The following is a 27,843-nucleotide window of genomic DNA, read 5'->3' as shown; positions in this document are numbered from 1 at the left end:
AGGAGGATTGTCAGGAAATGAAATTGTTGGTGACGTGTCAGTCTCTCTTGGTGTGTCATCCACCATCTCGTCTTCTTCCACTTTATTCTTGCCTTGACCATTATTTTTAGCTGTAGGTGTGGACATGGTTTCCTTTGCTGGTGATTTCTCAATTTCTCTTCCACTTCTAAGTGTGATGACATTGCATTGTTCCTTAGGATTCACTTCTGTGTTGCTAGGAAAAGTTCCTCTCTGTTGGGTATTTATAGTCGTGGCTAGTTGCCCAATTTGTATTTCAAGGTTCTTCATAATGGCTCCCATATTGTTGCAATGAGTCTTAATGTTGTCTAGCCGTGCATTTGTCTTTTTAAACCTTGCTTTTGTCTCCTCAACAAAAAATATCATGGCATCCTTAAGTGACATCTTCTTCTCACCTTGATGACTCTCAAATCCTGCAGGAGGTTGCAGCACATTCCTTGTATTTCCATAAGATAAATTCTCATGATTTCGAAGCCCTGAATGGTAATATTGTGGCAAAGGATCACCACGATAATTGTAGTTCCGATTATTGATGTATTGAACCTGTTCTTGACTCGCTCCATTGCTCGGATCTGTCCTACTTGTAGTTGCCACATATTCTACACCTTGTGGTATCCTCTGGGTTGTCAAAGATGAAATCTGATGAGATAGAGAAGCAACTTGAGCTGAAAGTGCAGCAAACGGCTCCAATTCATGAATTCCAGCAACTTTCTTAGCCATAGTTCTTTCAGTTGGCCATTGATAGTTATTTGAGGCCATTTCTTCCAAAAGAGCAGTAGCACCCTCAGGTGTCTTTGACATCAAAGTTCCCCCAGATGCAACATCAACTAAAGTCCGCGTTTGCCCATTTAATCCATTATAGAACATTTGAATTTGCAACCAATCAGGCAATCCATGTTGTGGGCAGTGTCGAATCAAATCTTTATACCTTTCCCATGCTTCATAAAGTGATTCAAAATCATGTTGCTTGAATTGACCAATCTCAGTCCTGAGTTGAGCTATTTTTGCAGGTGGAAAGAATTTAGTTAGAAATTTTTCTGCCATGTCCTGCCAACTAGTAATACTCCCAGGTTGTAACGACTGTAGCCAACCTCTTGCTTTGTCCCTCAAAGAGAAAGGGAATAATCTCAGTCTAATGTTGCCTTCAGTAACACCATTGATCTTCACAGTATCACAAATCTCCAAAAACATCGCCAGATGGATATTCCCGTCTGTCACGCGGGTGACCTGGGTTCGATCCCCGGCAACGGCACCAAAAACTTGACCGGTGCAAACTGCAAGTGCACAGTATCGTAGTTTTATAATATAATGATGTGTAGAGTATCGTCCTCAGGGATTGATGTCTTAATTTTACCAAGTACCGAAATTTTACTAACCTTGATTTTATTTAGAAAAATTAATAATTTTAGACTGCAAAATATAAACAAAGCTACTTTATATAAACTATTCAGGAGAATTTAAAACTGGATACCGCGTGTCAAATTGATGATGGTGAAAACTTTTAGGAAACCGATTTCACCTAGTTTCTCACTATGCTTTACTCATTTAGCTAATTTAACTTCGTTTTCTCTGTTTGTTAGCAAATCGCCAATTTTTCCAAAAGCCTCTTTCGATAGTCAATCAGAACCTATTCTTGTTTATTATTTAACATAAGAGTATGCAAATTAATAACGCAAGAACGCAGTAAGACCCTTGATTTTTAATTGTACGTAGGTTCATACAAGTCTTTCGATCTCTATATTTACCTATGCTGAATTATCCAAGATCTATCCTATAATCCCCCCTTTTGGTAGCAAATCATAAGACTAAAATCATTTAATTAATGACCAATTAATTAAAAGCATTAGGCATAGAAAAACTCAAACAAACATTAATGAAAACTACTTCAGATTAGCATCAAAGAGCAAGCATAGTTCGAAACTGTCTACATCGTTTTCCTAGAATTCAAAAATTTAGTTCATTCCGAAAATTAAATCCAACATAACAGATTTCACCATATTTTCTTCAATTTGGAGCGTACGGGAAAGATGAACACTTGCCGCACCGCCGTCGCGCGTCACGAACACCGCGAACACCGCCATTGTTTGCCGCCTTTCGATTATGAAAAGATAGTATTTTTACGTGCTTCCAACTCTCCTTTGCTGGCTGTGTGTGTATCTTCACAGCACCACCTTTCTCCTCTTGCGCACTGCTCTCTCCCAAGGAAACCCCCTTCTTTTTGACTTTTCCTCTTTCCTTTCCTTTTTGCTTTCCTTTCTTTGCTTTTCTTCCCTTTCTTTTGTCTTTCCATTTTTTGTCTTTCCTTTCTAAAAACCCAGCGCCTCACCCTTCTGAGATGACCCAGCTGCATGGCCGGGTCACATCTCATTTTTTGATTTTTTTATTTTTTATTTTTTTTTCAAAGGTACATGACTGCCCTCCTCTTTCAAGCCCACCTTCGACCCTCTTACAGCTCGTAACTCTCAAAGCTTGAAACAAAAAAGATGTAGAGCTCTTTTTTAGAATTTTCTAAAATTTTGAATCGTCTCGATCGGAGCTTGGATGAGAAAGTTACGCCAAGATTACGAAGAATTGTCAAAATAATCCATAAAACGGCGTATGCTAACTTCACTTCTGATTTCGGTCTTGATGCATCCATTATTTCTCAAAATGAAAAACATGAAAATTGTAGAACATTTTCTTATCTTTCTATGGCATCCTGAATCATCTAAATCAGAGGTTGGATGAGAGAGTTACACACAAATTAAAAAAGTGTCGTTGGTTTTTTTTGCTTCCGATAGTTGCCCTACAAGAAAAAATACCAAAATTTCATAAATTACTTAATAAAACTCAAATATTATAAATAGAACATAATTTTAAAATATTGAGAGTAATTAGACATTTAAATACAAAATAAGATTCCCAATGCATGAATTAAAGCACCTAATTACGCAATTTAAGCGCGTAATCATATCCTTACCATTTTTTTGTATAAAGCTGTTGTTTTGTTTGACACAGGTGCCACTCATTCTTTTATTTCATCGGGATATGCTAAATTTACTAGGTATGAGGCACAGTTGTTAGATGTCAAGTTGGCTATAGCTACGCCGATTGGATCAGTGGTGAGGTGTAGGAAGGTACTTAAGAATTTTCTAGTGGCCATTCAAGGAAAAGTACTGCTAGTTGATCTTGAGATATTAAACATGTAAGGGTTTGATGTAATTTTGGGTATGGATTGGTTGGCGGTTAATCATGCCAGCATTGATTGTTATTTGAAAGAAGTGATTTTCAGACCTCCTGGTGAGTGAGAATACAAATTTATAGGTTCATGTGTACGCACTTCGCCACAGTTTGTGTCAGCTATTCAGGTGAGAAAACTGATTCAAGATGGTTGCTAGGGATTTGTCGCCTACATAAAAAGAATTACCAAAAGAAGAACTAGAACAAGTAGATATTCTTGTGGTCAGAGAATTTCAGACTTTTTTCTAGAAGAATTACCTGGTTTACCATCAGACTGTGAAGTTGAATTCATCATGGATCTTCTACCGGGGACGACACCGGTATTTAAAGCACCTTACCAAATGGCTCCAACCGAGTTAAGGAACTTAAAGATCAATTGTAAGAATTGATGGATAAAGGATTTATCAGGCCCAATGTGTCACCCTAGGGAGCACTAGTTCTATTTGTGAAGAAGAAAGATGAGGCTATGAGGATGTGCATAGATTATAGGGAAATAAATAAATTAACAGTCAAGAATAAATATCCTTTTCCTAGGATCGACGATTTGTTTTATCAGCTTCAAGGGACCCATGTCTATTCTAAAATTAACCTTCGCTCGGGTTACCATCATGGGAAAGTTAGGACATAAGACATTTCAAAGACGAAATTCCAAACTAGATATGGGCATTACGAGTTTCTGGTGATGCCATTTGGGTTGACTAACGCACCAACAATATTTATATATTTAATGAATCGGGTGTTCCATCAGTTTTTGGACTAGTTCGTTGTAGTTTTTATAGATGATATACTGGTCTACTCAAAAAGTTCTGTGGAGCACGAGCATCATTTGAGACTGGTGTTGTAGACATTGAGAGAGAGAAAGTTGTACATAAAATTTAAGAAATGTGAATTCTGGCTGAGGCAGGTTTCTTTTCTCAGCCATGTGATCTCTAGGGTTGGCATGTCAGTTGACAAGAGTAAGATAGATGCAGTGGTGAGTTGGGTGAGACCAGGGAATGTCCAAGAGGTTAGAAGTTTTCTGGGTTTGGCAGACTACTATCAATGCTTTGTTGACGGTTTCTCCAGATTATCGGGTCCACTGACGCGACTCACAAGGAAAAATGTGAAGTTTGAATGGACCGATGACTATGAACAGAGCTTTCAGGAATTGAAGCAGCGGTTGGTCATCGCCCCGGTGTTAGCCATTCCATCAAGAGAGGATGGATTCATAATATACAGTGATGCGTCCCTGAAGGGACTTGGGTGCGTATCGATGCAGCACGGTAGGGTTATCGCATATGCTTCTAAGCAGCTTAAAGAATATGAAAAAAACTATCCCGTACATTATTTGGAACTAGCTGCAATGGTGCACGCTCTCAAGATTTGGAGGCATTATTTGTATGGAGGAAAATGTGAAATCTTTACGGACCACAAAAGTTTAAAATATTTCTTTACTCAGAAAGAGCTAAATATAAGGCAAAGAAGATGATTGGAAATTATTAAAGATTATGACTACACTATTGGCTACCATCCAGTGAAAGCAAACGTGGTGACTGATGCATTGAGCCTAAAGTTAGTGGGAGCAGTATTATCAGTAGTGGAGATTCAGCATTCTATTTTGATGGATTTGGAGAGATTAGGTGTGGAGCTGATAGAGGATGATCACTAGTCATTAATTGCTAACCTGATGATTCAGCCTACATTGCAAGAAAGGATTAAAGTTGGCCAGAATTTTGACCCAGAGTTAGCAAAGTTGATAGAGAAAGTACAAGACGGACATGAGGAGGATTTCAGTATGTTAGATGACAGAGTCCTGCGGTTCCGTACGAGACTATGTGTTCCTGCAGATGCCGAGATCAAGAGAACTATATTGGAGGAGGCTCACAGATCCCTATACACCGTACATCCAGGTAGTACTAAAATGTATCGGGATTTACGAGAATCTTTTTAGTGGAGAGGCATGAAGAAGGATATCGCTGAATTTGTAAAGTAGTGTTTGACTTGCCAGCAGATAAAGGCTGAGCACCAGAGACCGACGAGGCAGTTGTAACCACTTTTCATTCTAGAGTGGAAATGGGATCACGTCTCTATGGATTTTGCTACTGGGCTACCACTAGTGCGACATGGGTTGAATGCTATATGGGTGATCATTGATCATCTAACGAAGACTGTAAGAACCCAAACCATGATAAGTGGGTTTAAATAATTAAGAGAAGGGTAAAATTGGTATTTGAACAGGCTTCATCGACGAAGGCCATGCATCTCTCGTCGACGAAGTTCAGAGGCTCGTCGACGAGGAGAAGCCGAGGAGTTTCAGGAACCGGTGACATCAGGATTCGTCGACGAATCCTCCATCTCATCGATGAGAGGACTATAGAGCCTCGTCGACGAGGAAACCATCTCGTCAATGAGTTTGCCCGGGCCAAAGGGGCTATAAATAGAAATTTCATTACTTAACCATTACAAAACTCAAATATCTTCTCTCTCTCTCTCTCTCTCTCTCTCTCTCTCTCTCTAAAACTCTCCCTACTCTCTATCTCTCTAGATTTCTTCTCCGTTCATCATTGGAATCGTGAATCTGAAGTTACCACGAGGATCATGGAAGGATTCTCTACTAGTTCTATGGATCGGAATCCCATTTCAAAGATTTTTGGGTTTCGGCTTAAAATCGAGGTAAGACTCGGTTTTCAATTTTGATATGGTAGTTTTGTAGGGAACGGTGTAGTGAGTATATTCTGTACTGTGATTTGTAAGTTTTGGAACTCGATTTACTGTTTAGGAGCCTTAGAGTTTGGGATTTGCTATTTGGGGAAAAGGTAAGGGGAATTGTGTTTATATCGGTTATTTTCGAAATTGGACTCAGTGGAACTATGGTCCACGGTCCTGTGTGTGTTTTGGCTACTCATTTGGCGGGATCTAAATGGAAAAACTATGGGTTTTTCATGATTACAATTTTGGGAAAAAGGGGGCAACGGGCTGCAACCCTGGTTTTGTTGGAAATCAAGCGTATATGTTGATTTATACTGTGTTATGGGGATGGCCATGCCTTGACTTGTTTAAACTGTATGTGTTTGGAAAACCATGATTTTAGATTACCAAATGGGTATGGTTTGTTTGGTTATATGAGCATGCATGTGTGTGTGATATGTTGAAATGCTAGTAGGAACGCGGTTCCGAAATTATTTTAGGTACTAAGAGTGTCCGGCTCTATATCCTAGGGCATATGAAATCGTTGGCCATAGATTGGCAGAGGTCCAGCTCTATATCCAAGGGTGTGAGCCTATTCCGGTAGATCAGGCCGAAGGGTGTGGATCCACCAGTTAGCGCCGGTACGATGCCATGGGAGTCGGGGACTAGCCATGTACCGGTGGCGCCGTGTTATGCGGGTTGGCTAGGGCCAATGCCGTATGTCGCGAGCCAGCTTCGGGCCGATGGGTGTGACAACACCGGGATTATTGATCATGTGTATGTGTGCTTGTAGGCACTGTTGTGAAATTAGTACTGGACTACATTTAACTGCGTGTATGTTGTATCATGATAACACTTAAATGCCACACACTGATATAACCTGTGTTCTTCCTTACTGAGAGGTGTCTCACCCATGCTGTACGTACATTTTTATAGGTCCTTCGAGTAACTGGAACTAGCGTCCTGGTGTAGGGAGCGTAGTGGCCGGTGTACTGCGGTTAGCGTTTGGGTAAGTGCTAGGACTGTATTTTGGTGGGTTGCCATTTTGAGATGTATTTTGGGCACCCGTTTGTACGTTTTGATAGAGCCTGTTTCTGCTCTTATATAGACTTTGGTATGGTACTATATATATATATAGCATGACCTTTTCCGCTGCGTATATTCTGTTGTGTTTGGATGTGTTTAGGGTGGCTGGGAACCCTTAGGATGTTTTATCGGATACAGGGACAGGTTAGACTACATTTTCACCCTCAGGTCTCATTTTCGGGTTCGGGGTGTGACAAAGACCGCTCACTTCATCCCTATTAAAGTCAGCTATTCCATGGACAGATTGGCAGAAATATATGTTCAGGAAATAGTTCGCGTTCATGGTGTATCAGAATCCATAGTCTTAGACCAAGATTCTCAGTTTACTTCTCGATTTTGGAAAATCTTTCAGGAGGCTATGTGAACACAGTTAGCATTCAGCACTGCTTTTCACCCTCAGACAGATGGTCAGACTAAAAGAATGATCCAGATATTAGAGGATATGCTTCGTGCATGCGTGCTGGGTTTTGGGGGTAGTTGGACCTAGTTTATGTCGTTGGTAAAGTTTGCTTACAATAATAACTTTTAGGCCAGCATCGACATGGCACCTTATGAGACGCTTTATGGTAGAAGGTGTCATTCTCCCTTTTTATGGGATGAAGTAGGCGAGAGGTGAGTTTTGGGCCCGAAAATGGTGCAACATGTGTATGATAAAGTCTGACTAATTAAAGAAAGAATCAGTACAGCTCAGAGTCTGCAGAAGAGCTACGCAGACACTCACTGCCGGGAGTTAAAATTTGATGTGGGGGATCGGGTATTTTTGAAGGTAGCTCCTCTGAGGGGGGTTTTGAGGTTTGGGATGAAGGGCAAGTTGAGCCCTAAGTATATTGACCCTTTTGAGATACTTGAGAGAGTGGGGTCAGTTGCCTATAGGCTAGCCCTGCCACCAGCTTTGTCTAGAATATACGACATATTCCATGTTATCATGTTAAGGAAATACGTCCCAGACCCGTCCCACATAATCAGTTATGTAGAAATAGAGCTTAGAGATTCACCGGACTATGAGAAAGCATTAGTACAGATCTTAGACCAGAAGACACATGAATTGCGTACCAAGGAAATTCCGCTGGTGAAAGTTTTGTGGAGAAACCATGCTATAGAAGAAGCTTCGTGGGAGCTTGAGGAAGAAATTAGACAAAAGTACCCATACTTATTTAATTAATTATAGTATTAGTTAGTATTGTCTAGATAAATACAAGTTTTGTTTAGTGTAGAGGGATACGTATATGGTTTTATTTTAGATTATAGGATAGGAAATGCTTTGGTTTTGGGAGAATTTTATTTTATAAGTATATTTGTAATCTTCCAGGACCTTGAATGTAACCACGGTATTCCTATGCCACAAGTGAGGGTAATTAATAAAATAAGTAGCCAATTTTCTTCAGAAAGTGGTGTATGGTACAAAGAGTAAATTTTGAGGACGAAATTTTATAAGGAGGGGAGAATGTAAAGACCTGAAGAATTTATAGTAATTAAATAATAAAAAAGGAGAAGGAAAGGAAAATTTCAAGGAGGATTCACAAGGGTCTTGTTGATGAATATAGGGATTTCGTCGATGAGTACTCTTCTAGGGATCGTTGACGTGGACACGTTTCTCGTCGACAATAATTTACCGAGTGAGGGTTTTGCAGAGCCTGAAGTTTGTCGAGAAGGGATTCGCGTTCGGTGACAAACTCCTTTCATGGACTTGTCGACGAAGTAACGTGTCTCGTCGACGAATCTAGGTCTATAAGTAGGCTTAAATCGGATTTTTAGCAAGAATTTGGGCAAGAAACTCTTTCTTTCACTAAAAATCGACCCTCTCCTCTTCTCTTTACGATTTTGGCTTCTTTTTTTGCCGGTTTGACGATCGGAAGCCGCCACGCTACTTTTGGGAAGATTCTCTTCAAGTATGCTGAAGTAGATCGTTGGTTAGGCCAACTTGGGCACCATCCCAAAATTTGGGTATGTTGATAGTTGGGTATTTTCAGTTGTATCATACTTATTTGAGTTTAGATTTTAAATTATATGGGAATATACTGGAGTTCTGTGAATTAAAATTTGAGTATTATATTCTCAAGAATAGGGTGTTTCGAGACCCTGCAGATATGGGTTGGGGACCCAAGTGAGTATTTTTAGGAGCCAAGTAAATTATAATTCAGAAATTTACGAGTATGTAGGCTCAGGGAAATATCGTTAATTTATTGGAAATATGCATATATGTATCATTTCAGGGTTTTGAGGATAGTATGCCGTGAGCGTGAGGATTAAGTTGAAGGCAAGCCTCCCAGCCAGTAGGTAAGAGAAATATGCTATGCTAGGAATTTTAGAAGGTTACGAGAAGATTTTATATATATATATATATATATATATAAAAGTTATTATTCAGTTTTCCAAAATATTATTATTATATTAGAAAATGTAGATTTGTGAGCATGGAAATCTAAATACTTAATTGTGTGGCATGAATTCATAACAATTTAGTATAACATTTATGCAGTTTTACAAATATCATGTTTTACAGTATATTAACAGAAAATATTGGTATGCAGTTTTCAGAAAATATGATTTATAGTATTTTTTAGAATGCCATGACTTCAGAATCATAACACTCAGTTATTCAGTTCTTCAGATAGAAATTCAGATTATGCAGATCAGTTTAAAATTGTTATGGTTATTTTCATGGTAAAAATAGTAAAGATGATTATAAGTATCAGTACTAAATAGTATCAGACCCTATGAAAATATTCAGTCAGATTCAGACAGCAGAGCACAGTACCGTTGCTATTTTCAGATCAGAGTGCAACCATATATCTCAGATAGTATGTGGATTCCGTCAACCATGTCTATGGAGAGATTGTAGTCTCCCTAGTATTCTGGGTTGAGGAGGCCAGTTTGACGAGGTAGAGACTAGTATCGTACTCGGAGAGATTGTAGTGGGCCGAATTGATAATTGGTAGAGTTTCGGATTGACTTACCTGGTGGGCCAACCAGAGTTAAGTCCCGCCTATGGGCCGCACAACCCTGTCATGAGGGGTTAAATCATGACATTCAGTTCCCAATGTATTATCATAGTTGTTTATATATATACAAATTTACAGTACAACAACAGAATTACTATAATACTAGAATTATGTGTAACTAGAAAACTCAGATATACAGTTGTATTTTAAACTATAATAAATGTGATCTGTACGGTTTACCAGACTAACAGTTTTACAGTTTCAATATTATATCAGTATATTAAATGTATAACTTAGTTGCCACACACTAGTGATAACATATCTTCTCTTACTAAGCGTTGTCTCATCCCAGTGACTTAACATTTTCAAGTAATCCAGTTAGGTGAGTTGATTAGGCTCACAGGTAAAGAGGTTCTTGCGCTGCCCTTTTTGTAGGGTGAGTGTTTCCTAGGTGTTGGTTATTTGAGTAGATTCCAGGGTTTTTTATGGATGTCACTGGGAGTTGGTATTGTGTATTTTGGGACTTTCTAGATTTCTGGTATTGTAAATATAATTTACAGTTTTATGGTTACCACTGCTTAGGAATGTAATGTGAACAGAGTTTTCTCAGTACTCCCTTGGGGCTTGAGATGTTTTTAGCAGATAATATAGAGAGATTTGCTATATATGTTTAAGTGGAAAAAAAAAAATGGCATGAAAAATCAGGTCGTTACATAATCTTTCTCACCTCAAAGTGTTTGGTTGTCTTTGTTTTGCATCAGCACTCAACTCATAGACATAAATTTGATCCACGAGCTACCAAATGTCTATTCTAGGGTTATCCTTCTGATATCAAAGGCTACAAATTAATGGACCTTAATACTAATAAGGTTTTCATCTTAAGAATTGTAGTTTTTTCTGAAAATATTTTTCCTTTCAAGGCTTTTCCATCTAATCCTAAAACTCATACTTTTTTATTTCCTCCAACAACTTCTACCTTAGACTTCTATTTTAATTCTTCTGATATTTCCTGTAATTAACATCCACCATCACCTCAACACCTCATCTCATATTAGCATCCTTCACACCATCAACCTGATCAGCATCATTCACACCATCAACCTTCTTTGAACAATGATCCTATCCCAAATATTGTTTTACCACAACTCAGAAAGTCTTCAAGAATTAAACAAAAGCCAAGTTACTTGTAGGATTTTTATTGTGGTACTGCTTCATAGGTTCTAATTGCAACTCCCTCATCTGCTATTGCTGATTGCTCTCCTAATAAAGGTATTTTATATCCCATATCTGATTTTCTTTCTACAAATCGATTGTCTTCTTTTCATAAAACTTTTTTAGTATCTCTTTCATCCTCCACAAAACCCAAAACTTACAAATTGGCTGCTCAAGTTCATGAATGGCAAGCTGCAATGCAAAATGAACTAAATGCCTTAGAATTAAATAAGACTTGGGAACTTGTTACTCTTCCTAAAGATAAACAAACCATTGGTTGTAAGTGGGTTTTTCAAATCAAGTATAAGGCAGATGGAACTATTGAGAGGCACAGAGCTAGATTGGTAGCTAAAGGCTACACTCAACAAGAAGGATTGGATTTTTTTGACACATTTTTTCCTGTAGCAAAGATAACTTCCATTCGGCTACTGCTTGCTATAGCTACTGTTAAGCATTGACATCTTCACCAGTTAGATGTTAATAATGCATTCTTACATGTTGACTTGCATGAAGAAGTTTATATGGATTTGCCCCCTGGTTTGGTTGTCAAGGGAGAAAATAAAGTTTGTAAACTTTTAAAGAGTTTATATGGTTTGAAACAAGCTTCTAGGCAATGGTTTGCTAAACTATCCACAACATTACTTGCTTATTGTTTTACTCAAGGTAGCCTTGATTATTCTTTGTTTATCAAGAAATCTAAATCATCTTTCATAGCTTTACTACTCTATGTAGATGATATTCTTTTGGCCAGTGATAGTTTACTTGAAATACAGCTACTTGAGTCCTTTCTACATGACAAGTTTACCATTAAAGATTTTGGGGAACTGAAATATTTTCTTGGCTTGGAGATTGCAAGATCTAAAGCTGGTATATCTCTTTTCCAAAGGAAATTTGTTCTCGATATGCTTGAACAAGCTAGAGTTCTTGGTGCAAAACCTACAACTTTTGCTATGGATTCAAACTTAAAACTCATTGCTTCTAATTCCGATTTATGTGAGGATTTTTAGCCTATAGAAGACTGGTTGGGAAATTGTTGTATTTAACTTTAACTAGACCCAATCTTGCATTTTCAGTCCAAGTTCTTAGTTAATTTTTGGCCAAACCTACTCTGAGTTGTTTCCAAGCTGCCATTCGAGTTCTCAGGTACGTAAAAGTTACTCTTGGTTAAGGCTTGTTCTTTCCAGCTTCATTAGAACTGCAGCTCAAAGCTTTCTCCAATAGTGATTGTGGAGGCAATATTGACACTTGAAGAAGTGTTATTGGTTTTTCTGTCTTCTTGGGTGATTCCCTGATTTCCTGGAAGAGTAAAAAGCAAGCAACTATCAGCAGATCCTCTGCTGAAGCAGAATATAGGACACTTGCCTCAACAACTTGTGAAATTCAATGGCTTCTTTATGCATTACAGGATTTGCATATTGCCCATCAGCAACCAGTTTTGGTTTACACCGATAATAAATCAGCATTATCCATTGCTACCAACCAGTTCAATATGAGAGAATCAAACATATACAGATCGACTGTCATCTTATTAGAAAAAAACTACAACAAAATGTCATAAAGTTGTTACATGTTCCTTCACGATTGCAATTAGCAAATATTTTCAGTAAGCCTCTCGGTTCTTTTCCATTTCATCAGTCTTCACAAGATGAACATTCAGAATATACATGTTCATCTTAAGGGGGGTGTTGGAATATTGCTTCATGGATTGAATAATTGGAACTAAAATCAAGTTAGAAGAGGAGAAGTTGAGCTAGTTAATATAGTTTTTAAATTAGTTATCATAGATAGTTAAGTAGTTAATTTCTTTTTCTTCTTTCTCGTGTTGTATAAATACAACCATATATTCTGTATTTTGTATGTAAGGAATGTCAATTAATACAAACAATATGAACGAAGATGAAGCGGTCCTTCAAGGCCCATGGACCTTTGAGGAGACGTTGGGCTTCTTGTGGAGTAATGCGAGCCCTTGGGACTATGGTCTCTCGCTAGTTAAGCCTTCTGATCTGTACGGACGACAGACAGCACTAGCGTTTTCAGTTTCCGGGTTGAATGCTGATGACGGATGATCAAAACGCCGACGGCGACGAACCATGCAGACCTGAAAACGTAGTTCGAGCTGGCGATTCGAAGCATCGAAACGCCGAGGACGAAGAATCGTGCAAACTTGAAAATGCGGTGCAAAACGGGAATTCTCCCCTCGGGAAGGAAGAGGAAGAGGAAGAGCTGCGAAGGCTTCTGGTGCCAGATCCTTGCGATCTTCCCATGGATCCTCCTTCTGCTGTAGAGTCTAACTTCGTTGCCTATTTCGCTCCAGGTTGGTTTTCTTTTCACTACTACAACTGAAAAAATATAGTAGTAGTAGTAGTAGTAGTGGTGGTGGTGGTAGTAGTAGTAGTAGTTGGTTGAGGTACTAGAGGAATTTTTTTAACCCTAATTTTCCTTTTGGCCTTGGAAAACATGGGAAAAGATGGTAGTTAAACGCACGCTTGGTTGCTCACTGAATTTTTGAAATTATTCTCTGTTCGGCGCTGTGTCTTTTTTCCATTGTAGCATTTTGAACTATTGAAATTTATGTGCAAGTTTTAGGATAATTTTTGGACTGAAATTGTAATAATTTAGAATAATCACTGATCTGAATTGTAACACTTTATGATGTGCTGTGATCATTTTGGAAAAAAATATATGTTCACACTCATTTGGACTCTGAATTTTTAAAATTTTATTGTATATTTTAAATTGTCATAATTTAAGTGCCCAATTGAGATAACTATTGGCATAAGTTTATAATGAATTAGAATGTACTATGATCTCTGCCTTCCACATCGAATGCTTATTCTGGATCTTCCCGATAATATGGTTGTGATGATCTTTTGTAAGGTAGAGGCTAACTCCCAAAAAATTCCCGAGGTCATCGATAATTGCTATATTCAAGACAATACAGATCCAGTCTCGACTACTCCTCGAGACTTTTGGACTAACAAAGGCTTTGGACTTCGTTGTGCTTACAAACATACCAAAAAAGTTGCAAAATTCAAGGATAGTACCTTAACTGTTCTAGCTTGGGGCATAGAGGCCCCATCAAAAAGCATGGTGCCTGGGATGAGAAATAGGAAGACCTCCTATGGAGGTCTTCATAGGGTGCCACTCTTTGACAATTTTTCCATACAAAAAACAAAGAGATAAGGAGAAAGTGGATTCTTGCAAACCCTTATGTTAAAGGAAGTAACAGAATGCACAACAAGCGTTTGACAAAGTACCTCAAAGAATTTCGATTGATTCAGAGAATTAGAATCTTCTTACATACTGTATTGAGCCAAAATACAGACTTATATACACAAAAATCAATTAACAGCTTTCCACAATTTATGGATCAAATGACACCTGTCCACTGACAATATCCTCTCATCTGTTGCAGTCCTCTTGTGTGGCTGAGTCAGTTCTCTCTTTAACAGCCCCCTGCGATTCAAGCGGCACCTGGCATATGGTGAGGCTTGTTCGTAATAGCAAAAATTGAGAAGTGGAAAGTGGTTTTATGAAAATGTCAGCTATGTGATCTTTGTCATAAATAAAGTATACTTGAAGAGTTTTGGCAACTACACGATCTCGCACAAAGTGATAATCCAGTTCTACATGTTTAGTGTGAGAGTGTAGAATTGGATTAACCGACAGTAGGTAGCTCCCAAGTTATCACACCATAATGTTGGAGGTTGAGACAAAAACATTCCAAGCTCTTTTAAGAGAGATTGAATCCATATAAGCTCACACATTGTATTGACAACAACTTTATATTTTACCTCGGTGGATGATCTAGCAATTGTTGGTTGCTTTGTGGAACCCTATGACACAAGATGCTATCCAAAGTAGACACAAAACCCACCAGTGGACTTTCTATCATCAGAGCAGCCAACCCAGTCAACATTGGAGAAAGCTGAAAGATTGCATAAGGATGAAGAAGAAAAATGAAGACTAAAGTTGTGAGTTAGTTTAAGGTAACGGAGGATTCTTTTGATCACCTGCCAATGAGGTAGTCGTGGACAATGCATGTATTGATGGGCTTTGTTGACAGCGAAAGAAATATCCAGTCGAGTGAAAGTTAGGTATTGTAGGCTGCCTACTACACTATGATAGAGATGAGGATCCTCAAAGGTGGATCCATCTAGAGCTATAAGCTTAGTAGAAGTGGACATTGGGGTGGAAACTGGTTTGGCATTGGACATGTTAGTGCGATGCAGTAGATCAGTAATTTATTTGGGTTGACAAATGAACAAACCATAAGAATTTCGGAAAACTTCAATACCTAGAAAATAATGAAGCTGACCAAGTTTTTTGACCGGAAATGATGCACCAAGAGCAAGGATAAAATTAGAAATAAGAGAGGAACACAAAGACCACATGTGATAAATTATGAAAGATAAAAAATAAAAGATCTGATATGGACTCAATAAAACCTTAAGAAAACAGTTTGTTGCTCAATTTTGAGAACTAGGCTCGAGGGGCCTATTTGAGGCCATAAATTGCCTTTTTTAGTTTGCATTCATAAGTGGGGAAGTCGGGATTTACAAAACCTTGTGGTTGTCGCATATACTTGGCCTCCTCCCGATCACCATGTAAAAATGCATTTTGTATGTCCAGTTGATGTAACGGCCAATTGGAGGAAATAGCAAGTAAGAGTAGAAGCCGAATTGTAACTAGTTTGACCACAGGGGAAAAGGTTTCATTGTAGTCTAGGACTTCTTGCTGATGGAAACCTTTAGCTACAAGGCGAGCCTTGCGTCGTTCCAAGGAACCATCAACATTCCTTTTTGTTTTGAGGATCCACTTGGGTCCCAAAATATTGAAGTTAGATGAAGGAGGAACTAGATCCCAGGTATGATTTTGTAACAAGGCTTGAAATTCAATTTTCATGGCTTCGCACCATTCATGAAATTTGGAAGTTTCAATGTAAGATTGTGGTTCTTTTGGAATTGTGGATATGGTGAGTGCAAGGGAGGGTTTACTAGAGGGCCAAGGGATTGTGCCATCTGTGCGAGTGAGAGGGCAGTGAGTATTGACCTTAGATTGGGTAACCATAGGGTGATGGTTTTGCGTTGGGAAAGCAGAAGGTGAGCAATCATGGTGAGGCGATGAAGTCAATGACTTTGGAATTGGGGTGGGTGAATGTGACGAGATGGAGGGTGGTGAGAAAAAGTGGGTAGGTGTAGGTGGGCCAGATGCGGTATGTGAGGGATCGGGAGAAGACACAACACATGGTGCGGGCAATTGAGGGGAGATGGGCCATGTGGATGTGGGTCAGGAGGGAATGTGAAGGCTCGGAGAGGTGGTGGTTTGTGAAAGAGTAGTTGGCTGTGCCAAAGCAAAGGGGAAATGGGCCTCATTGAATTGCACATCTTGGGAGACATAGACACGGCCCGTCAGAACATAAAGGCAATGATAGCCTTTGTGATCTGGGCTGTAGCCTATATACACATAAAGTTTGGATCGCAGATCCATTTTATGACGGTTGAAAGACCTTAAGTTGGGCTAGTAGGCCGAGCCAAATGTGCAAAGGAACTTGTAATTAGGAGGATGACGGAAGAGAGTTTGAAAAGGTGAGTTATGATTGAGAATTGGAGTGGGCATTCGATTAATGAGAAATACAACTGTTTGAAATGCCTCAGACCAATATTGAGAAGGCATTGATGCCTAAGTTAAAAGTGAGAGGCCAGTCTTGACAATATGGTGATGACGACATTTTGCACTTCCATTTTGGGCATGATAATAAAGACATGCAATACGATGAAAAATGCCACATGATTGAAGTAATTTTTGAAGAGGACGAAATTCCCCTCCCCAATCGGATTGCAGAACCAAGACATTTGTTGAAAAATAATTACTAACATAACGTAAAAAGGCTAAGAAAAACTTAGACATCAGATTTTGATTGAAGTGGAAATAACCATATGCATTTGGTAAAATCATCTACAATGGATAAGTAAAAAGGACACCCAGCAGTGGATAACACGGGGGCACCCAAACATGAAGAAAAAGTAATGCAAGCGGTTGCGTAGATCTAGAAGCTGATAAGGGGTGAGGAAGACATGTGTTTTAGATTGCAAACATGCTGCACATGAGTGATCAGTGTGGGAAGTAATCATAGGGAGTTGAAACCGACGGATTGTGAGAGAGGTGATCTTGTTTGGGATGACCAAGACACATATGCCATGTTTGAGGGCTTGTGCTTTCACCAAGGAAGGCTTGAGGAGGAGTAGGAGTTGAGGCTGTGACATCACGAGGCAGGACATACAAGACATATTCAATGGTGCCCTGATGCAGGGCCTTTTGGTTGTGTAAATCCTTCACAAAGAAACAATTGGAGTGAAATTCAAAGTAAACAGAATTAATAAGACAGAATTGACGAACTGAGAGTAAGGTTTTAGCAATTGAAGGAACATGAAGAATATGAGAAAGAAAAAAATTACCAATTGAAGAGCGAAGATGAGCTGAACCCTTGTGTTGAATTGGCAGTGATGAGCCATCTCCAATACTGACTTGGCCAGATCCATGATAGGTAGAAGAGTCCAAATTGAGGTTGCTGAAGTCTGCTGTGAAGTGATTAGTAGCAGCCGTATCAGGGAACCAAGCATTGTACTAAGGTGGTGGTGGTGTGGGCACGGACGTAAAATTGGCCGTCAGAGAGGATGGAGCTGGTGCTTGATAACTCTGAATAAATCTATGGTAGCAGGAGAGGGCAGTATGCCCAGGTTTGTGGCACACTTGACACGATGGTCCGCTCTTTGGTTGAGTAGAGAAATAACTTGAGGAACCTCTACTCTGACCCCGTCCCTGACGAAAGGTGCGACCCCCTCGTCCCCATGTGAAGACTGAAATGATGGGGATGTTTTTGTGGTAGTAGGTTGGCGGTCAGAGGATTGCCCGTGAGAAGAGTTTGGGCTTGATGGTTGAGGCGAGATTCATGGTTTAATAATTAGCTGTAGATCTGATGGGGAGATAGTGGATCGGGTCTGGTTATGAGAGAGGTAACCAAAGGATCATTGTCGGTGCCGAGACTAGCCAGTAGATACACAGAGAATTCAATTGGGGAGAGAGTTTTACCAGCAGCTCCAAGTGCGGCAGCAAGTGACTTAGCTTTGTGAAAATGTTCTGTAGTTGACTCAGCCCCTTTCTTAGGTGTAGCAAGCTGGTACTGCATTTGCATAACATGAGCCGAGGACTGAGCTGCGAACAGATTGTGCAAGGTGGTCTATACTTCATGCGAGGTGGTGCATTCCAGAACCTGCACGAGAACATGATCAGACAAGGAAGAATTGATGACCAAAATGATAAGTTGATCAAGCAAAAGCCATCGGGTGTATTCTGGGTTGGGAATATTATCAATCGTTGGTGGAGGGATGACGGAAGAGCCATCAACATAACTGTACAATTGGTTGCCTTTAAGGAAGGGATCCATTTGGGTTTTCCAGACTAAGTAATTTTCAATATTGAGTTTAATGGTAATAAAATGACTAGCAGAGTTTAGAATTGTGGTATTGATGGGGGGGAGGTGTTTGGGATTTGTCGGAGGAGTTTGAAGAGGCCATAGTGGCTGAAGAACAGAGAAGAAACCGAAAAAAAAATGGTGATGGACGTGAGTCCCTTAGTTGGCTCTGGATACCATGTTAAAGAAAGTAACAGAATGCACAATAAGTGTTTGATAAAGTGCCTCAAAGAATTTCCATTGATTCAGAAATTTCTTGCACACTGTATTGAGCCAAAAATAGAGACTTATATGCACAAAAAATCAATTAATAGCTTTGCACAATTTATGGATCAAACGACACCTGTCTGCTGAGAATATTCTCTCATCTGTTGCAGTCCTCTTGTGTGGCTGAGTCCTCTCTTTAACACCTTACATGTCTTAAAAGGATCCAATTTCTCCCCATTCCATAATGTAGAAAAAGTGGCCCTAGTAACACAATTCACACTAGATTGATTCAATCAATATGAATTAATTGCACTGGTCACACTACTCTTTTCCAATCTAGCATTGCAACCATTCCTTTTCGTTCAGTGCAAACCACATGGCTTCCCACTTCAATTTGCAACCATATTGATAAGCTTCCTAGAAGCATCCTGTGGAGGTCTAGTCCAAACAACAAATGTATTAGTAGATTGGGAGCAGCTCACACGTCCCAAAAGAGGTGGAAGTTTAGGAATTAGAAAAGCCTGGGAGAAAAATATTGTGATAATTGTTAAGTTGAGTTGGCATATTATTACAGGAATCAACAAACTTTGGGCTAATCGTAATCAACATATCTCCATGATGGCAGCTTATTCGCTCATGCGGTGCCTTCTTTTCCCTTTCCAATTTGGAAGGGCATAGAGGTTTTAGCCACATTAGGGATGCTTCAGAGGGATTATAGGGAAAAATAGCCAGCTCTTTTTTTTAGAAGAGGAGATGGCTCGAGGAGGCAAACTGACAAACTTTGTTAATAATATTCATCCTACAAACATCAACCTCAAAATCTCTGATGTTATTGGGGATTATTTTTCTTCTTCTGGCATTTATACAGCTCAAGATGGTTAGACCTTCACCTGTAAGCCACATAAGTAACCACGACTTTTCTTGGATCTAGCTATGGAAAGTTCATGTGCCCATAAAATAAAATTCATTCTTTGGCTAATGCTTAAGGAAAGGCTTCCCACTAATGAAGCATGTGCTAAATGAAATCTAGTTGTTTGTGGCATTTGTGCCCCACGACTTCCTGTTGAATCAATTAGCCATGCTATTAAGGATTGCCAAGAGGCCAGGGCTTTGTGGTGCTGTGTTTAGTGCACCTGATTGGCTAATAGGGGTTTTGAAAAAGATGTGGTTAGATGGGTTATGAAAAAATTTGAATTAGCGACAAGATTTTGAATTTACTTGCTGGAATATATAGACGTCTTGACTTAAGGATATTATGAAAGGGGTTTGTTTTAACATTAACCGCCAACTTCACTCCCTTCAAAAAGATTGGCAAGATGCTTCAATGCCGACATTGATGGTCACGGGAGGAATTTGCATAACCTGGATGAAGGCTTTGTTAAAGTTAAAACCATGATTTGAATCCCAGGCTGGACCATCCAGTCCAACCGCGTCGGACCAGAATTGGCCACCCTACAGGTCTAGTATGTCGAAGAACTGGAAATACAATGAACCAGTATCAACCCAATCTGATGCAGGCAACCCGATCAAAACCATCCAGACCTGGTGAACCAACCGGTTTGACTCAGCCTCTTATAAATACATTTTAATAGGGGGTGGGAGGGAGAAAATAGTTGCAGGCATGTCTTGAACTGCTGTCCTCAGGGTAAGTGGGCAGAAGGCTTACAATGGAGCTGCATTGGTTGTGTGAAATAATCCTACAAAAGTAATGTGTGTGTGTGTGTGTATATATATTATACAAGTAGCATACACATACATATTTGAAGAAAAAAATTCTTTTTAAGGATTAACCAAGTATCCTTAATCCATGTTTGTGACCTTACATTCAGATTTTATGTGAATTTGGATGAAAAAAAATTCAAAATTGTATTATCAACCAAGTCCATGAAAATTAAAGTATAAAGTATGAAATATATTCCTAAACAAAAAAACTTAAAATAATTTAATTAGAGCAAATTATCTCTCAGTATGTATTTAATGACTCCAAATTATGATAATAATATTAATACCATCATCATCATTAAATGTTCTTTATAATATATACATACATATGTAATACATATATGTGTTTGAATATTATATATATACAAACACATATCACTGGTTTGATCGGTCCGACCAATCCATTGGCTTCATCAGGTCAGTCACAGGTCCAGTTTTTAAAACCATGGTCAATATTGATGGAAGCTCCAGGGATAACCCCGGTGAGGCTGGAGAAGGAGGTCTCAGGGTTCCTGGCTGTTAGGATTAACTAATTGTCTTGGAAACACAACAACCAATATATGCACTGAACTATGGGTTGTTCATAGTGAGCTTGTACTAGCTTGGATAAGGATTTTGCAAAGGTATTTTGAAAATAGATTCTCAAAATGCTCTTTAGCTTATACTTAGGGTGGATAATATCTGGTTATCCATGCACCATTCTTATTGGGCTTTCATCTTGGAAATTAGGTCCCATACTCATTAGGATTGGAATTGTCTCCTTCATCTTGTGCATTGCAAGGGTAATAACTGTGGATTAGCTAACTCAGGAGCCAAGCAGGAAACCTCCTCAGTAACTTGGATCTCTTATCCTATAGGCAGTGGTCACCTTATATGGGCAAATGCGTTGGGTATTACGTTTGTTAGACCTTGTTAATTTTTTTTTGCTTGAATTTGTACCCGAAAAAAAAAAGAAAAAAAAGAACGTATAGTAATTGCCTTAGTACAATTTAGAATGCACAATGACCATATTATCAAAATTTTTTAAGCTGACTTGTTCATTTTTTTTTTTTTTAAATGTTCTATATTGGTCATCCTAACTTCTTTTTTTTCCTTACCATGCACATTCTACTTTATTATAATTTACCTGTAAATTTGGTGTAATTATTGGCTGATGTAAATTTCAAAGATATGTAGAATGTACAATGAGTCGAGGACTATATTAATAAAAAAAAAAAAAAAATTACATTGACCAACATGTAGAATATGTTTTATTTTTTATTTTTTATTTTAATTTAGTGATAATTGAGCTTCAAACTTGGGAAAGTGAGATTTTGAGAACGCATCATTTTCCCTTCATTTCTTTTGATTCTCCCAACTTCAGAAATGGAACATGGTTTCCATTCTGATCATGATCTTTAATTTTTTTATTTTTTTTGAGTATCCACAGATTTTATCAAGCCAGGGCACGATCAATATGTTTATCGCCATGCCAATGGGTAGGGTTATGGGTTTTGATTTTTTTTTTCACTTGGTTTTGTTGTTCTATTGATGTGGAAATTTAAATTCCATCTCTTGAGAGGTTTCTTTTATGTTTTGACTGAAAGATTGTGCGTAATTGGCTTGGCTTCAACACATGTGGCTCTAAAGGATAAAGGAGTGACGACCGTTGATTTCAATGTCGGAAAGTCTGATCGGAGTGCAATTAAGGTCACTGGAAAACGGAAGAAGGTATTCTTCTTCGTATTTTTTTTTTGTCCTTTTCCTTGTGCTGTTGTTATATTTGTGATGAAGGAAATTCAAAAGAAAGAAAAAACCAAGTGCTCTTTAAAAAAATGAATGTAAATGTTTGAATTATATTACATCTCTTTTGATTAGAATTCAAAAGTTTTAGTTTTGGATAATTATTTTGGGATTCTCAATTAATTGGCTATTGATTGTGGAACTGACTTAAATTGTGGAGTTTTCTTCAGATCAGAGGCAACCATACTGCTGGGAGTTCAATTTCTCAGATGATGAATTTTTGTTTTTTTAGTTCCATATGTTCAATCTGGTTTTAAGTTTCCCAATGAGTTTATGTGGCTCTGGTCAATTAAACTTGTTCTCAGTAATTCGTTAGTTGGAATAATTTGCTAGTGGAAAATGGCCTCATCAGTGGTATTGCTTGATTACTTCTTGATGTTTGTGGCCTCTAGAACATGGCAGAAACTTGATATTGTAGTATTGATTTGTTAGGTCTTTAATAGTGCTGGTATTTTTTTTTGAAGAAAAAAATTGTGTGGCTGCATAGCATTCAAATCAATCCATTGATTAGGATAATTTGAGATCAGCTCTCAATATGATTGTATTAAAACATCACTTCAAATATATAAAAAAAAAACATTAAAAAAATACATAAAATTATTTAGTGGGTTGAAACCAACCAATTTATATTGCTGGCTTTGCAGCTGATTTTTTGAACTTGTTTTTCTTGAATGGGTTCTTGGCTCTGGCCAGTTTTTGCCACATATTGTGATCACACAAATTAGTATAATTTTGAAATTTCATTGACAATGTAGTCAGGTTGGTTACACTTGTAGATGCTGTAGTTTTTGCCCATTGAATGTGTTGTGATGAATTAGAAAAGAAGCTTGGTCAGGAGATGGTCATATTTCGTCTTGTATTAAATTTTATTGCCTGGACCTTTTCAATTCTGTAATGCAACATCTTCTTTATGTTCGTACATTTATCAAGGTTGGGTCCTGCATCAGATTGTTTTATTTTTATTATTTTTTAATGCAGAATGCACAACACTTTGAGCCCAACTCAGCTTTGTGTAAAGTGCTCACTTCTGATACTTCTCCCTATATTGTGAGGTGGAATTCTATGTCCCATTTTTTCCTGGTTTGTACTTCCCCATGCCTCTTTCGGTATTCAAGTTAAAAAGGGTTTCTTGCTCTTGACAGGTGCTGTGTAAAAGGCTCCTTACTGGAAGTGAATGATAGGTTAATGAAGCAGCCTGGATTGCTGAATACATCAGTGAGTAGGCTTGGTGTACTCGTAACCAGTTTTTAGATTAGACATTAATGACCACCTTCTCATACCAATTATACAATCGAACTATTTGAGTCTTCTTACATCCTTTACCACCAACGTTTAAACCCTCCTCTTCAATCCTGAATTATTAAGAGACGTTAAATTTTCTTACAAAAGATCCACATTCAAAATGGATGTAGGTAGTAAATTTTTTCTCTCATAATCTAAAACAGGCAGACCGAGAAGGATACATTGCAATTATCATGCCAAAACCAGCTGATTGGTTGAAGATCAAGGCATCATTACTAGGCCTTGAGGAGTATAGAAAATTGAGAGGACTTTGCTGAAGAACTGAAATGCACGATATGGGATTTTGCCCATTCATCCATGGATTTGAGTGTGAATTTTCTTTCTGGTGATCCAAAAAAAGGATGGATATTAACATTCCCAACATTTCTGGATGTCAAGGTAGAACATTTGTCATTATTGTAAATTATTTCTCTTTTACATCTATTACCGAAAGAATGTAGGCAATGGGCTTGTCTCATCGCTACCAACTTGTTCTACCACATTTTTGTATCTTAATAATTATGTTTTTTCTTTCCCCCACCACCCCCCCTCCCAAAAAAAAAATAAAAATGAAATAGGGAATGATCATCAAATAACAATTTTACCCGAGCATTCGCACAGTATTTTCATCCTATTTCAACTTGTTTTTGCCTGTTAAAAAAAAAAAAAAAAAAAAAAAAAATACTCGATTCTCCCAAAAATTGATAAACATACAAGTAATGCATGTACAGTTGGTAGAAAATGATGACTGTTGCAGGAACACCTGAACAATCATGATAAATAATAATAATAATAATAATAATAATGCTGATGCAGGCCATCTTAATCTTCATTTTTTCGAATGTGATCAGCAAACTATCTTCTTATTCGTCTTGCACGAATGAGACATTTTGAGAACTGGCCTCTTTCTACTGATCTGAAAAGCTTTTTTGGTATCCTCTGGCCTCCAAAACACATTAATCAATCTCAGGGATAAGTTCATGCTAATTTTGGGAGTATACCGGTACTGATTTCTTGCAGAACAAGCCTTCTTGACCTGTTTATGTTCACAAAACACAAGTAGATGTGCTCTTCAAGCTCTTCTAATTGATCCAAAAAGCAAGACTCTTGGACATCGAACTCCTTCATCACCTCCCTCAGCACCTCACTCTTCCCATTCCTAACGCATATCCCTGCAATGGCCTTGCTGTGTTCCACCTGGTCGTGCAGCCGCTGCACCAACCGACTCATCGTATCGAAATCATTGATCAATATGTACACTCCTTTTGCCGCAACATCGAGGCTTCTCAATGATCCTACCTGATGTTCCATTTTGGTCCCTTTCTTGGGCAAAACCCTAGTAAAACCCACGAGCCCCGGCGCAGCCAAAATCCCGACGATGCTGTGAACTGCAATGACCAGCAATGCAGTTGCTATTACACTGTAGGATACTACTAATCCACACCCTAAAGCTCTCTTGCAAAACTTACTGAGCTTGGTTTGTCTCTTTATCTTCTTGCTTCTCGACGTTAATCTGTTGAAAAGGACTTTGTAGCTATCGCGAACATCCCGGAATTGAGAAGGACTAATTGCTGTTAACGAGTTTTCGAGCAGGGTGTAAGAGGCGAGGTCTCGAAATATCGAGGCACATTGATCGTTGGTGTAGTTTGTGGAATTTTGTAGCACCCTTTTGCTTTGCTTGATGATCTTAGTGATTGTTCGGTAATTTTCGCGGGTCTGGTGTATGCTTTGAAGGAGGAGCTCGCAAATATTGCAGGCCTTTAAGCTGGCTTCGAAGTAGTCCACCAGAATGCAGTCTTGGAGATTGGATCCCTTAAACAAGTCGATTAGGGTTTCTTGACGCGGTTCGAGCACGAACTCGGAGAGATGTGTGTAGAGAGGAAGAGACGACAACGAAGATGCAGACGATGAAGACGAAGACGAAGAAGAAGAAAAAGATGATAATGATGTTTCAATACTCAGCTGGCCTTGAACTTTGCTGAACACGTCCAAGAAAGACTTGCTTCTGAATGCTTCCATGTATTCTTCATTCACGTTCAACTTGTTGCGCAAGCCACTCCCACATTCCATCCGAGATCCACTGCCTGAAACCACAAAACAAACACCACAGAAATCACCATCAATACTTCAAAAAGAAAAAAATTACTTCTCCATAACCATGCCAAACTCTCACACCCTATATACAGATTCAAATTCGATGATCGATCCATACATGCACCTAAAACTCAGTGCAATTCAAAACCCAGAAAACCCACATAAAAAATTTAAAATCCCAGAAAACCCATGAACCCACAAGCTCAAAATCAACAAGAAGATAGAAGAAGGAGAGGAAGGAGAAAGAAAGGAAGAAAGAAGAAACTAACCTGGCCTGTGCTTCATCTCATCTCCTCCTTTCTCGGAGTGCATTAGATATATAATTAATCACAAAGACAAACGTTGGATTACTCAAGTGAGAGAGAGAGAGAGAGGACGGAGGAGGAAGAAGAGAGAGAGGAGGGAGATATAGAGAAAGCGAGGAGGGGGGAGGGTGGGTTTGGGTTTATGTGGCTATGGCTGATAGGGCAATAGCTTTGGGAACACGATAGCGTACGCACACACGTTGTGTTGAGTTGTGTTGTGTAGTGCAGTTTGTTTCTTGGGTTCTACGTGGAGCGGTGGCTATGGAGGAGAAGCGCCGGGCGTCGTCGCTCATTAATATAATTTAATTTAGATTTTGCAGGGGCACTTATGAATGAACGATGATGAGGAGAGAGGAAATCACCGAAGCAAATCATGGAGCAGTTCTTAAAAGTTCCGCATACGCTATGCTCATTTCATCCTCTCGTCCCTCTCCAACGATTTCCGCGTTTTTTAAATTATCTTATTTTATTATTATTTTCTTGGCCTTTTCCCTCCCGCAAATTCTGGGTTTAAAAAATATATATATATTATTATTTTTTAATTCCTAGCTATCTGCCTAAGTTTATTTATTTATTTATTTTTCGGTTTATTTATTTAATAAATTAATTAATTTTGTAATTTCGTGGCTGCCTAAGTCACCTGTTGGAGATTAAGATCGTCGTATTTGGAGTTTCTGACTTCCATACGTTTCGGCTTCTTCGATTTACTACAAGGAAACTAAAAACAGAAACACATCATAATTAAAGGGCTAACAGTCCTTTGGTTTATTAATTATTGTTTTTGTTTGTTTCTTTTATTTGGCAATCGGAAGCATTTATACATATAATTATGTAATAGTAAAGGCTCATGAAGACGATATTTTTGAAAAAAATTATTAGTTTGTGAGGTTTCGTTTGGCAGAATATTTGATTAATTTATTCTTATAAATAAAATAAAATAATATGAAATATAATATAGGAATACAATAATTTTAAAAAATTAAGCCGGCAATTATATCTGCACGTAATAAGATAGGAATAGAAATTGCCGTGTTGAAATTTAAAAATAGTTGTAGATTTTTTTTTCTATTTTATGTTGTGAAATAAATACTAGTTTTTGAAAACTAATTGTTGTAGTATGTAGCTTATATTGAGTGGAATACATGCATAGAGAAAGCAGACTGAAAAAAATAAGGAAACTAGACCGTCAACGATTTTCATAGGTACATCGATGATTTCTTCTAGAAGCCAATTAGAAAGAAAACCGTCGACGGTTTTGTTCGGCATCAAATTATTTTTATTGGTTGGGACGATTAATAGTTGCTCCCGTGGTATGGTACATGGGTATTTGATGAATTTTCTAATACCTCTGTACGATTATGGTTAATATAAATATACATGATGTAACCCTATTTTGATTATAGTAAATTTCAGCCCCCGCTTGTTTTCGTGAACGTAGACATTTTGCCGAACCACGTTAAATCCTTATGTGTTTTGTTGTTTTCCTTATCTGTGTATTTTTTTGGTATTATTCATCGTAATTGCTGCATGATTGTTTCATCACAACACTAATAAATCCTTATATTATAAATATTTTATTCTTGAAAATAGACATCACACAAAGTGAACATAACCTCAAAGTCAAAGTGCAACATAACAAATATATTGTGATTAAAACTGGAGTGTTCATTAACTATAAAAAAAATAGTACACATGTATTCTTAAAAAAAAAAAAAATACGATCCAAGTAAATATATTTTTATAAAGAGAATTGTGTATAAAAATATGAAATATTTTGCATGTATTTTATAATGATTGACTTTTGTACATCAATATATATTCTTTTACATTTATG

General features: G+C 38.2%; 2 protein-coding genes and 1 non-coding gene across 4 annotated transcripts; 2 read left to right on the top strand and 1 right to left on the bottom strand.

Moving 5' to 3' along the window:
- The first annotated feature begins 907 nt into the window (after positions 1-907).
- On the top strand, positions 908-1,014 carry LOC131163279 (small nucleolar RNA R71). Its single transcript, XR_009139049.1, has one exon. It is a non-coding gene; the product is annotated as a small nucleolar RNA R71 (small nucleolar RNA).
- A 12,004-nt stretch (positions 1,015-13,018) lies between these two features.
- On the top strand, positions 13,019-24,153 carry LOC131162398 (uncharacterized). Its single transcript, XM_058118843.1, has 6 exons — positions 13,019-13,458; positions 21,977-22,025; positions 22,134-22,257; positions 23,308-23,381; positions 23,472-23,544; positions 23,775-24,153. The coding sequence occupies exons 1-6, from the start codon at positions 13,194-13,196 to the stop codon at positions 23,886-23,888; spliced, it is 699 nt and encodes a 232-aa protein (XP_057974826.1). The 5' UTR covers positions 13,019-13,193; the 3' UTR covers positions 23,889-24,153.
- A 154-nt stretch (positions 24,154-24,307) lies between these two features.
- Positions 24,308-26,078, bottom strand: LOC131162397 (UPF0496 protein At1g20180). 2 transcript variants are annotated; one of them, XM_058118842.1, is made up of 3 exons: positions 25,974-26,078; positions 25,080-25,694; positions 24,308-24,998 (listed from the first exon to the last, which is right to left on the bottom strand). In XM_058118842.1, the coding sequence occupies exons 1-3, from the start codon at positions 26,014-26,016 to the stop codon at positions 24,589-24,591; spliced, it is 1,068 nt and encodes a 355-aa protein (XP_057974825.1). In that variant the 5' UTR covers positions 26,017-26,078; the 3' UTR covers positions 24,308-24,588. The 2 variants fall into 2 exon arrangements, with proteins under 2 accessions (XP_057974825.1, XP_057974824.1); XM_058118841.1 differs by having other exon boundaries at positions 24,308-25,694.
- Between the last annotated feature and the right edge of the window lie 1,765 nt (positions 26,079-27,843).

Source organism: Malania oleifera, chromosome 8 (genome assembly GCF_029873635.1).
Source record: "Malania oleifera isolate guangnan ecotype guangnan chromosome 8, ASM2987363v1, whole genome shotgun sequence".
Taxonomy (NCBI): domain Eukaryota; kingdom Viridiplantae; phylum Streptophyta; class Magnoliopsida; order Santalales; family Ximeniaceae; genus Malania; species Malania oleifera.
The sequence above is the reverse complement of the archived record's forward strand: the minus strand, read 5'-3'. Positions and strand labels throughout refer to the sequence as shown.